This window comes from Sciurus carolinensis, chromosome X (genome assembly GCF_902686445.1).
Source record: "Sciurus carolinensis chromosome X, mSciCar1.2, whole genome shotgun sequence".
In the NCBI taxonomy this organism is placed as follows: Eukaryota; Metazoa; Chordata; class Mammalia; order Rodentia; family Sciuridae; genus Sciurus; species Sciurus carolinensis.
This window is the reverse complement of record NC_062232.1, coordinates 128,152,291-128,165,088: the sequence shown is the minus strand read 5'-3', so window position 1 is coordinate 128,165,088 and position 12,798 is coordinate 128,152,291. Positions and strand designations below refer to the sequence as shown.

Below are 12,798 nucleotides of genomic sequence, written 5' to 3'. Positions count from 1 at the left end.
GCTAATGGTCTTTGGGGCAAGAGCCAATTTCTTTCATATGGATGGTGAGGCATCATTTCCCTCTGAGTAGTCCCTGACTCTTGCCATCCTCAGGACTCAGGGACCAGCCAGGGAAAAGCCTAAGTACTGTGTCCCACCCACAGAGGACACAGGGAGACTCCTTCCCACCCCTCTTCCAACTCTGAAACCGAGCAGGGGATCCTTCTAGCAAGGGACGCCTGTTAGTAACAAAGAACAAAGTGGCAAGGAAGTTGTCAACCAAGATCTGTGACAGATCTTACTGATTTCATCATGGGGGGATGGGAAAGATCATTGGACACAACATGGGGACAAAGTTTGGGACCCAGGGTGTCTCTGCTTCTTTGTCCTAAACTGTTCAGGCTGTTTCAAAATCTACAGTCTGACTTTCGGACAAACACACTTGGCCCTCAGCCATCCACACTCTATGGAAGTTTGGAAGTCATCAGGGATCCACGATGGATCAGTACAGGATGCAAGTGGGTACTGTTTGCTCTTTATTTTTATTCTTTATCTTCTTGTACAGAAAGAGACAAAAGTTAACAGCGAAGCTCGACAATCATAAAAAGCAAGAAAGCGAGAGCGAGAGAGGGGTCAGAAGCAAGTTTGTTCATTGCCCCCAGGATCCAGTGAAATCCTGACATATTACTGAATGCACAGATTTCCCAGCTGACACGGGTCAACACATGAATATGAGCACAATTTAAAGTGGTACCAAAATTAATCCATTACACAGGAATCATTTCTATAAGCTCAGTTGCACATACCAGGGTTTCCACTGTCACAAGTTCACAATTACAGAGTGAAATAGCAGGTGTGTTGCGGCCTGGGAAAGTGGCATCTGCAAGAGGAGACAGATTGGGAGGCAAGAGCAGCTGGGGTACTCGTCCCATCCTGGGTATCTGTGTTAATGCTCAGCTGAGGGCGGGAGGAGGCAGGCACTGTTCAGCGGGCAGATAGCAGTACAGTGAAACAACTGTTGAGCGTTGAGCCCGAGGGGGTGTGCTGTTTGGCTATCTTTGTGAGAGAAATTCCTGCTAGACAGAGACTCACCGCCCACAGCCTGTGAAAGGAAAAGCTCCCGAAGTTTAAATATTTGGGGGCGAACGATGGGAACAGCCAGTCTGCAAACACAACATCTGCTTTACAGAATACTTAGAAAGACACATACTTGTGTTTAAAATTGCAGTCAAATTCACAAACTATGTTATTCAGAGGATAAATACAAGAGTGGAGTGAAAGGCTGAAATTTCCCACAATGGAGAGAGAACAAGGGATCACCCTACACAGAAGGAACCTTACAGACAAGAAATGCTAAACCCCAAAGCTGAAGGCACAGTGAAGGGATCCTTAATATCTTGAGCCTTTCTTTTGAAAAAGGGACTCATTTTAAACTAGATTCCTCTTACACAGAAGACCCTGGAAATTGACCAACAGGAAGTATCTTTCAAATATTTTTATGTAGCGGGAATCGCAGCTATCATGAATTACCTCAAATTGTGATTTTCTCTAAGTTCTGAATTAGTGGGCTTCAAATTAATGGGCTTTTATGGTAGCTGCAAGCAGTCTAATTACAGTACTTTTAAATTAGTTAATTATACTGATTAGTATCAGTAGACTTCAGTGGGGAGTGTGTGCTTGTTTCTGAACCAGAGAAGTCCTGAAATGGTGCTTCATCCCTTGTCAAGCTGAAAAGCAGTTCAGCCTTGACCATGAGTGGACACACAGGAGCCAGAGCATAGACATTGTTCTAGAAAGAGCCTTGGTGAGTCAGAGAGCCTCTCTCCATCATCTTGCTCTCACTTGGACAAAAGAACCTAGAGGCAGTGCGTTTTTTCTTTATCTCATGGGATAAAATTTGCTCGTCAAAAGATCCACTCTGGCTGGGGGTTGGGAGTCTCCATGCACTTGGAGAGGGGAAGCATCTGGCTCCAACTACTTAACAAAAAGACACTTTCCTGTTCTGAATTCCTCCATTGGACTACCAAAAAAAAAAAAAAAAAAAAAAGAGGGAGAGAGAGAGAGACATTGTCCATCAAATCAGGCACATTCCTGTTTTCCAAAGCACCCTATGGATTTCACACTAATGGCAGTGGGATTGGCAAGTAGAAGGGAGGCCTTGGCCTCCTGGGTCCAACTGCTTAGCACTGCATCTCCCTCAGCCAGGGCGCAACGCAGCTGTGCAGGGAAAGTGCACGCGCCAGGCACCTGTGCGCCCCACTCTTTCTCTTGTGCTTTCATTTTGAAAACCCAAGGTGATGGGCAATGGGGAAGGGACAGGATTGCAATTGTTGTTTTAAAAAGTCTTAAAAAGTTTTTGGTTGAAAATGAGTGACAGTCATATTTGAAGGAACTTTTTAAAGCCTTTTCTTTTTAATGAAAAATATCTAAGTAACTAACCCCACCATTCCCAAAGTCAATAGTCACACATCTTTCCATGCACACACACACACACACACACACACACACACACACACACACACATGTCCAGGAGTGCTCAGAATTCCTTCAGCTGTTGCCCACAGAGCAGGAGCCAAGGCAGGGGCACCATGCCAAAAGGGCATGAGTGGGGGACCCACAGAGTAAAACTCCTTCATCTTCTTCCAAAACTTTTGTGGGGGACAGAAAGTAATGACTTTGTGGGGGGGCTCCAACAGTTAATCTTGGTTTCCTCACTCAGGGCCCTGTCAAGGCTGTCCACTCCTAGGAGGGGACATTCCTTCTTTCAGACCGGATCCCTCCTGGTACAAATATAGCCGCACACCGGCTATTGTTTCAGATAAGCAATGAGAGAAGGCAACGTGCATACGTGTATACACACACACACACACACACACACACACACACACACAAGTCCAAAAACAACAGAAATGTGGCTACTGAAGTGTTAGCATTGTATCAAATCAACACCCATACAAAGACAATTTGAAAAGATATGTACAGGGCATTCATAAAAGCCAAGTGTGCACCGCAAGGAGTTCTACCCACTGTGTATACTCTACAGTCTTTTTTCTACTATATGATGCAAAAACCAACCCAGAGCCTTTGGCACAACCCCACTGGAAAACTTGTGAAGCACCTGAACCAGAGACCACAGGCTTTAAGGAGTTGCCTCTGGCTCTCCCCACAACCAGTCCTCAGCCAGAGAAACACATGCTGCCCTCCACAGGCCAGTGTCAGGCTTCTGCTTCCCACTCTCTCTCTGTTGGCCACCACCCAGTCTCACAAGATATTGGACTCAACAGATGCCATGGGCAGTGGGCATTCCTTGGCATAATCCCTCTGGCTCTGGTCCACGGAGCCCATGCCTGGCTGTCTGCTACCTGGTAGGGGGAAGGGGAGACACAATAGGCTAGGTCTCTTTTCACAAGCTCCCAGGTCACACTTGGGCACCTGCTTGAGAAAATCCTGGGAAAACAAGCTGGCCCAGAGCTTCCGGTTTTCTCCAGTTCCTCCAGCATAGCTGAATGGAATTGGTCCCAGTTTTCATCATTGAAAAAATAAGGGACCTTTCAGGCCAAAAATCCCTTCATGAGGAAGGGCAGGAGTGCAATGCTAGTGATCCAGGGGAGAGAAAGAGGAAGGCAGGAAAGTTGGAATGCCACCTGGTCAGCATCTCTGGCATTAGAGAACTCTGGGGAGAGGGGAGGGGATGCAGAGAGGGCCAAGTGGCAGGAGACTCTTCAGGTTGAGACTCAACATCAGAGGCATAATAGGCCCTCAGAGAAACCTACACATCTCTAGAAGAATCCCCCTAAAGACAAGCCTCACTGGCTCCATGGTGCTTCAACCATTAGCTTAGTCAACGTCCTGAGGCTGTGAGGAAGGGTGAAGGATGGGAAACCATACCACAGGATCAGCTTAGCCAAGTTGGCAGCCTCCTGACTGTGAACATCTCCTGGGACTTTCCCCAGGACTGAATGGGGCCTCCAGAAATCATCTGTGGCCCCAAGGCAGGGATGCATTCAAGGAATGAATCCCCGGGATGCCTGCCTTAGAGAGCTGTTTAGACAAGGAAGCTTGTTATCAATGGGCTTTAAACTGCTGCAGTTGCCAATAGACCCTTGCTCTGCACTCTTTTGGGCCCCAAAAAATTTGCTACATTTTTTAAAGCACCACAGAGGAAAAATGATTTGGCACTGCAGTCAGGAGGATGGTGATGGGCTGGGGAGAGATGATATCAACAGTGTCTTTTGCATGGTAACTGGCACAGTTACAGAGCGGGTCACCTTCGCCCGACTGCTGTCCAAAGCCTCACTGAAAATGGACCAGCACCTGGCCATGGCAGAGTAAACCCTGGACAGCCTTCAACCCCAGCTCATGGGCTCTCACACAAAAAAATTTTGAAAAAGAGACACTTTGAAATCTTCTCCTCAGGTGGGCACCATCATTAAGGAGAAATCATCAATCTGAAGTTCAAGTTCAATGCACCTATTCACAAAAAGGGAAGTATTCTAAAATTTCAAAGCCAGAGAGAGCTCCATGATGAGAAGACCAACCTCACGGGTTTAACTGTCCTATGGATTAATCAATCACACAGGGAGAAGACTTCAGCTATGGGTCCCAGTCTGCAGCCCAGCCGCTTGGGAGGGGATGGGCTCCACAGGCAGGGTCAGGAGCATGAGTTTTCCCCAGGACAAAGTGCATCTGGACTGCAAGTGGGCTCAGGTCTGTGGGTAGTGGTTTTAACACAGCTGGTATACAGGTCTGGGAAGGTCAAGCACACCAGAAACAGGGTGGCACAGTTCATGCGGGCCCCTTGGTCAATTTGCAGGAAGGAGCTCTGCTACCCAGCCCCCTACCCTGCATCCTTCACACAGACATCTCGACCTGGTCAGGAGGGTGGGGGTGCAGTCACGGAACTGTGCGACTGACTTCCCTTGGCCTTCTATGAATGGCCCAGGTGCTATTGTTTTGTTCATTATTCATCTTTGTTATTACATGTTTTGTTTTGTTGTTGCTAAATCCTTGTCCTGTTCTTACAGTGTAAGAGAGGACAGAAAGCACAGAGTTGTTGAGGAAGAGCAGTGCGGTAGGGCTGGCTTCTCTCCCTCACCTCTGGGCCCATACACAGGTCTCCAGCCAGCCCCACAGCTCCAGCCGCAATCAACAAAATGGGCTGATTCCTTTGGCATTAAGAGAAGCCAGTCCCTGATGGGAGGACAGGACAGGGGGGATTTGGGGGCTTTGGGGAGAGCTGGGCTCTCAGGTGTGTAGCTCTTCCCAGGGGGCTTTGCCTCATGTGTATTCCTGACCCCCACCCTCCCCACCCATCTCTGACAACTGACTTCCTAAAAATCCACGGTTAGGGAATTATTTGGCAACAAGGAGGCTAAGGCTGTTTTGTGGTGGCACAGTCTTTCAAAAGTTGAAAAGAAAACAGGAGGCCTCTGAGAGAGGCTTTCACATGGGCCAGGACATGTGCCTACTACTTGTCTGCACCAGGGCTGGCGGCCACTATCTCCTCATACTTTGGGGGTGGGTCACTATAAGAGATGCTGGCCTCCTCACTGCTGCCCTCCTGGGGTGCGGTCACCTCCTCATAGGAGGGGGGAGGAGTGGCACTGGACAGTCTGGAGAGAGAGAGCTCAGGGAGGTAGAGAGTGCTCTCAAGCCGGACTGTGGCTCTGCCCCCTCGGCCAGACCCCAGCACCACCTGTGGTGTGCTCCCAGCCTCACGGTGACCAGAAGACTCCCCCTGGTTATGCACAGTGCCACGATACACCATGACCCGGGGGAGGCTGTGCCCGGTGCGACTAGCTAGGTACCGATTCTGAGCATAGGAGGGGTGATGACGAGTTGCTTTCTGCAGCTGGCACCTCCAGATGATGAACAAGGCGATGACAATCAGCAATGCTACCCCCAGAAGGGGCACCACCACGTACATGGCATCTGAACTCTGGGAGGGGTCTCGGACAGAGTAGACTGCATTCGGGTATCCCTTCCAGAACTCCATCTGCAAAAGAAGAAGTGCTACTCACACCTGGGGAACATGGGATGTAATGGGATTATCACCAAAAGCTCATGCTCCAAACCAACCCCAGAGGCCTTTAGCAAGCCCCAGCCTAGACTGGGCAGGGCCTGGGGCTCCTTCCCACCCTTCCTCATCTGACTGCCCTGGGAGATGCATCAGAGAGAGTCTGTAGCACAAAAGACAATGCTCCCATGTGAGAAGGCCCCCCAAAATCAGGCAAAAAACCTGGAAGGGCATTTTATCTGCTCCTCTCTGGCCCCAATGGACATGCTGTAGGCTGGGGTGGCTTTTCTTCCTTGCTTCTGCCCCAGGTCTGTTCCTGGTGTTCCTGAGTGTCCCTTCATTCCCAGAACCCAGCCCCAGGGTACTACATGCCGTTTTCTCTTTGTTCTCAAACACCTCCTTGACTTCCTCGTAGCTGCAGATCTCTTCCATGCACTCTCGTTCAATGGTGCCCTGGCGCAGCTCTTCCAGGAACTCATTGGCACGAGGAAAGCGTTTCAGGATCGAGTGGGCATTCTTGGCCTCCAGAAACACTGAGGAAAGAGTGGCACTGAGGCCTAGAATGGGGAGGTACCCAGGCTAGCCCAGGGACCGAAGCGCAATTGGTGGGGGAAACAAGGCAAAGCCAGCAGCCACAAGCAGAAGCCAGAAGCCACAGGCTTCCACCCAGAGAACAGGTTGGCCCTTTGCAAAAGGGATGGAACAGTTGACTCTCTGTGATGCCATGCTACTCCTATCTTGAATCCCATGATCCTGGCAGGGTTCAGGCCCTTGGTAATACAGAGAAAAATGAGAACCAACACAGAGGGCAGTTTATAGTGCATGGGAGCAAAAAAGAATACACATTTTGAGTTCTGTAGCCATCCATGAATAAATAGCCAGGATCTGCATTTACCTTGAAAGGAAAAGAAAAAGTCAGAGCCCTGGTCATGAGAATTGGTTCCTCTTTCGCACCGATGCTGGTAGGACTCATACTTGTAAACCCATAGGACTCCACCAGGGTGGCATCCATTTGCCTGAACTGACCACCTGTGTCATCAGGTCACCTGGCATCAGTAGCTTGACTTGAGACATTCTAGAACAAAGCCAGGCTGAGGGGACTAAATGCACAGGAACCTGAGAGTACCTCCTGGTAATGGAGGCTGTGGGGTTTATGTGGAAAGTCTAAGCATCTGTAGACCTGGAATATACCCTTCCTGAAAAACTGCAATTGGGTGGTAACCATATCTATTTATTCCAAAAGAACAAAGCAGCTACAACTGGATAACTTGAGGATGAAATAAGAGGTGACATTTGCTCTTGGTGTTCACCCAGAAGAGGGACACCTCTCACTGTCCCCTTCTCCAGGCGCCATGGCCTATCACATTAGTGTGCTACAGAGACCTGGTGAATGCACATCTCCAAGTGAGCACATGCTCCAGAAGACTGCCTCAGGGTGAGGAGAAGCTGCTGCTCAACCAATTGGACAAGGGCCACAGGGCCACCTGGGGAGAGGAAAGCTGAGAATGACTTGAAAAACGACATGTGCTTTTCCCATGAGCCCCTAGGCATGGCCGAACCCATTCTGTTGGGCCAGGAGCAACTCACCTGCCATGACGCTCCCTCAGGCTCCAGTGTCTCACTTGCCTGGCAAGGGAGAAAAACAGAGTTGTGGTGAAATCACACCTACATATCTGTGGGGCACCCACCTGGCCCTGGAATGTGATCCCCCACACTGACCTGGTCAAAAGATCCAAGCAGCACACCATGAGGGGCAGCCCCTCCACGCAGCCATTCCTACCTCCTGCTGCCTCTCATTCTCCCCCAGGCTCTTCTCCAGAGCTCCCTGCCCAGCAGAGCCCAAGCAAACTTTCAGCTATTTCCCCCAACAACACCTAAGGGCTGACCTTTTTCTTTAAAAAAGGAAAACTCCTACAGGCTGAAGCTCTTTCCTTCCTCACCCCCTCAATGAATCCTTGTGCCTTCGCACTGGAAGGACCTCAGAGACATATGAAGAATGAAGCCCAGAGAGAAGGGGGAGAGGGGCTAAGCAAGGTTAAGCAAATGAACCACGACAGAGGGAGGACCTGAATTCAGAAATAATTCTGATCACAGAGGAGTGTCCCAGGTCACCTCTTAATGACAAGCACATTCCTTGAAAACCAAACTTAAGACAAGAACAACCATCTCCAATGCCCTACAGTAACCATACGTAGACACCTATCCTGCACCTACAATGCAGTCATATTCTTACAATCAGAAAACCAGATGACCCGCTTGGTTCATTTTCAACATTCAGGGAGGAAAGATAACTGGGCTCTTCTAGAAGCAGGCATCTCTCCTCTCTTTGTATTAAAGACCACTGCAACAGAGTACCAAGAAGTGGATTTAAACCATCAAAACTGAGAGAAAGGGCTGAGGTGCAGCTCAGTGGTAGAGCACTTGCGTAGCATGTGCAACGCTCTGGGTTCCATCCCCCAGCACTTGCATGCACACACCCCACCCCACCCCGAGATCCTAACTAGAAGAGCTGCCTCTAACATGAACTAGTACCTCACAGCCTTTTCTCCTTCCCTTGTAAGGAGTTAACTGGCCAACACGTAACCCATGGGCACAGTGCACGACTCTTTTGCTCCTCCTGCAACACATTCCCACACAGACACTCACATTCCCACACATACACTCATCCACCGTATTCTGGAGCACTGGATGGGACATCCACATCTGGGAGCAATCATCTCCACAGCTCCCCTCCCCAAGCAGAAGCTTGGGTTTTATGACTAACAGGGATGCAGACATGTGAGCTGTGTAACCCATTATGCTACCCTTTTTGCCTAGGCTGCCAGGAAGTTCGGTGTTAACACTGACAGTTCGGCGCATGTGCCCTTGGGGCCCAGCTGTTAGGCACATATGCTTCTCTCCTACAAGTTGGTTGCAGTTTTCTATTTATGTTTCCAGAATCCTATTGTACATACACTGTGGCTTCTAATCCTCTTGGCAAACAGGTAGGATAGAAATCACAGATAAATTCACAATGAAAGGAAAAAATAACACATCCAACAGCTATCTGTGGTGTCATCATGTCAAGGGGCTTTCTCTTTTGAATCTACAACAATCTCAACAAAGTCTATTGACATATGAATGTGAATTTGCCAACACATGGGCCTACCATTTTGAGAGAGTTATCGCTTGATGTTTATAATGGCAAAGATGGGATATTATCTCAAAATTCTGCCTCCATTATGGATATCCAAAGTCTATGTCATGAGGTGTGGCACTATCAAGCCTGACAGCAAGGTTTTCTGGTTGAAAGAAAATGGAGTTGTTGTGTCAGGGTTTGAAAAGAATGAGCGAAGGCTTAACTAATAAGGGAAGAAAGAAAAAAAATATGTTTCATTGCTTACTGAAGGGAACTGCGATGTTTTTAATTTTTTTACATGGAAAAATTACATAATGGCATACATACAGCCACCTTTTGTCCCAAACACATAGACTTTGCTGCATGCACACCCACACATATCACGGACCCAAGCGAAGGTTATCCTGGCACCTGCAGAAGTCATTAGCTCATTTTTAAGCTTCAAAGGAGCCAGGATCTCCCCAAAACGGCTCACATGGCATCGCCCACTCCATTAGCAATTCTGTAGCCACCATCACTGCTGCTGCTGCCTGCCATGAGGCCTCCTCCCCCTCCCTCCCCAAAATTTAGCGCCTGTTTCTTCCCCTATAAATACACCATCAATAGGCAGTTACTATGGCAACAGTGAGGAAGCGCGAGGGCTCCACGACAGAGTATGCTGCTGCAGTCACGCATGTATATGTCCCTCCTGCCCCTGGTGGATACTGTAAAGCTGCTTGTAGGCTGGAAGAATTTTAACCCACTCCCCACAGGAACACAGCTGAATCCTGACAGACTGGAAAGGAAGGAAGGCACGGAGCTGGCCACCACAAAGACCTTCCTTAACCCCACCCCAGGCCGAAGCCTCTGAATCACAGCACTCTGGGACGCACAGCTCCAAAGTCCCTCACATGGGGACTGGTGGCCACCAGAACACCTGGTGTCCCAAGATATGGCCTCCAAACCACTTCTCCAAATGTTAGCCCTATTGATTTCCATCACTCAGAACTGATCGGCAGGAAAAGGTTCTGTGATCTCCAAATCTCATGACTCATCGACCCCACCAGTGACACGGCAACTCCCAAATTATGCTCAAACTCAAACTCTGGGGCCCCCTTGTCCCCTGGCACTCATGCCAACCGTGAAAGTGCCTGTCCTCGCCCACCTTTGCCCGACACCAGCACCTTGGCCAACAACTCCTGTTTCTGGCCCAGCAACACTCTTCTCCCAGGTCTGCTCGAGACCCCAAACGCTTTGGCCGACAGGGCCTTCAGATCCTCCCCCCTCCCCAACAGTGCCCCAAGCCCATCTCAGTGGCCCTGGATACCGAACCGTGCCCTCGGGGCTGGGGCGCCCAACCCAAACGGCCTCACCGTTCTCCGGGCCAGGAGGCGGCCGCCCTGTTTGCGCACGCAGCCCGCCACCTCGCTGCTGCGCCTCTTCCAGCAGGGCCCCTGTCCCCGCCCACCTGCTCCCCGTCGGCCAAGCCCCCCAGCCCAGCCCAGCCCTCTCCTCTCTCCGTCCCTCCCCGCCCCGCTGCCCTCCCGCGGCACCAGGCGCCCCAGAGCCCGCCTGGCCAGGGCCAAAGTGCGCCTGGAGCCCCGCCCCTCGCAGCCAGGCGCCCAGGCCCTGCCCATTACCTCGGCACCCCCCTGCCTGCCCCTGATCTCCTCTGGGGTCTCCGCCGCTGCCCGCCCCCCACACCCCGCCGTGCCAGGTCTGGCCTCGCGCCCCGCGCCTCGCGCGCCACCCTCGAACGCCACGACCGCCGTGCCCCGATCGCCAGGCCGCGATCCTCGCGCTGCACCGCGCACCAGGCCGCCAGGCCAGGAGAGGAAGAAGGGATGGGGGCGACCAGAGCGGGCCGAGGGTTTAGGGCGGGAGGGCCGGCAAGCTGGGCCAGAGGGGCGGCGGCGCGCACCGATCACCGCGCGCCCCGCGCCCCCACTCCGCCGGCGCCGCCCCTGCCCCCGCCCGTGCCGCCGGGGGGCGGGGCCTGGCCAGCGGGCCTGGGGCTTGCTTAGGACCCTCGGCCACCTCACTGGACAAGTTGTGACCCAGGGCGCGGGCCCTCGGAAGACCCTGGCGCAGCTGTGGGCTCAGGCGGCGGCACCCAAGGCCGGCGCACCAGGCGTCCCCGCGCAGCCCAACCCCCTCTGGTCCCCAACCCGTATCACCTGCCATTCTGGCTGGCCTAGCTCAGGGTTCCGCCCAGAAGTGAGGGGCTCCGTGCCTGCAGCCCGCTTTGCTGGGATTCCACTGAGCCCGCAGAAGAAGGGCTAAGTCGAGGCCACGCTGTGCCAATGACTGAGTGACCTTGGCTTCCTCACTTACCCCCACCACACCGTGACCCTGGACAGCCGGCTTCTCTCCCGTAAAATCTGAGAAATGGGGAGAATCCGGCCGCCTCTCTTTCAAGGCTGCAGCAAGATAAGCAGGAAACCTAAGGTGCAGAAAGAGGAAAGGAAGGAATCTTCTGGGCCAGAAAGGAGCACCAGGTGTGTGGGGGGGACTCCACAGTCTGCCCTGTGGGAGGGTCAGTAAGATGCAGCAAGACGGGACAGGACACTAGGAACAAGAGACGGCACTAGTCCAGAGAAAAGAACACAACAGGGTTGACCAGTTAGAGATGGATAAGATCATTAGAAGGGACCTAAGATCTGGGTCCGGGAAAACCTCAGAGGTGGGTCTCCGTGCACCCTGCTGGGTATGGGACTCTTTTTTGTTCTGTGCACTTCTGAAGTGGAGACCAGCCCTGGAATTGTCATCCCTCTTCCATATGGTGCATTTAATGGGAATGAGTCTGAGACAGTCCTGAAAGTATCCCAACCCCCATCCAGGCAGAGAAACAGCAACCGACCTGCCAGGTGGCAGGAGAGAGGGAGGCCTCCATCACCACGGGGCCTCCTGCTCTCCAGCTTTCAGGGCTGGCTAAAAGCTACCTTGGCCAGATCTGGCTCCCCGGCTGCCCCTGCCCCTACCCTTCTCTCTTCCTTCTTCCACTGCCTTGTTCTGACTCCTTCCCTGGCTTGCTTCCTCTTCCTAAGCTGTAGACAGACCTGTGGACCTTCCTCCATTGAAGGCCAGGAAAGCCATGTCCCTGGGGCCTAAAAGCAGGTTCTGCAGAGATAAACAAGATCACCTGAGGATGTCAATGTGTGTATTTTCAAAGGACTAAATGTAGAACCCCTTTACAAAGGAGGAGAGGGCTGGGGGCCCTTGGTTGGTGGTGGAAACAAATCTGAGCTCTTTGGGAACTAATCTGAGCCTCCCAGACCACCAACACTTTCCCATCCTGATTGTAACAACCACAGAGCCACGTGCATGTGACTGTCATAAAGGTATTGCTTCCAGTATGCACTCACGGCTGTATAGCTGTTGCTCTCCTCCCAGCACTGCACTTGAGCTTCTGGCTCCAACAACACCAGCCTATTTCTAGTTCCTTGTCTGCTCTGAATGCCTTTCCTCCCACTGTCGGCCTGGGGCACTTGCATTCATTCTTCCCACACAGTGCAGATGACATTTGTGCTATGAGGTCTTGTAAGGTCCCACCCAAGTTGACCATTCCATTCTCAGCACTGTGCACAGTGAAGATAAACATGGGGGCTTCTGTGTGCAGCAAGGGAGTGGAAGGACATAGAGCAGCACCTCTGGAGTGGACTGCCTGCTGCACCCCTTGGCAGGATGGCATATTGGCTCTGTGATC

General features: G+C 51.6%; 1 protein-coding gene across 3 annotated transcripts; it reads right to left on the bottom strand.

Moving 5' to 3' along the window:
• Positions 1-512: 512 nt before the first annotated feature.
• On the bottom strand, positions 513-10,776 carry Prrg3 (proline rich and Gla domain 3). 3 transcript variants are annotated; one of them, XM_047537150.1, is made up of 4 exons: positions 10,733-10,776; positions 7,583-7,621; positions 6,368-6,528; positions 513-5,974 (listed from the first exon to the last, which is right to left on the bottom strand). In XM_047537150.1, the coding sequence occupies exons 2-4, from the start codon at positions 7,587-7,589 to the stop codon at positions 5,447-5,449; spliced, it is 696 nt and encodes a 231-aa protein (XP_047393106.1). In that variant the 5' UTR covers positions 7,590-7,621; positions 10,733-10,776; the 3' UTR covers positions 513-5,446. The 3 variants fall into 3 exon arrangements, with proteins under 3 accessions (XP_047393106.1, XP_047393103.1, XP_047393105.1); XM_047537147.1 differs by lacking the exon at positions 10,733-10,776 and adding an exon at positions 10,466-10,538; XM_047537149.1 differs by lacking the exon at positions 10,733-10,776 and adding an exon at positions 7,715-8,801.
• Positions 10,777-12,798: the final 2,022 nt, after the last annotated feature.

Bases quoted from the DNA above. Each gene is read 5' to 3' on its own strand.
- Prrg3 (XM_047537150.1), bottom strand. The intron at 5,975-6,367 runs GCATGTAGTACC...CTTCTTTTGCAG, and splicing joins TTGAGAACAAAGAGAAAACG to ATGGAGTTCTGGAAGGGATA.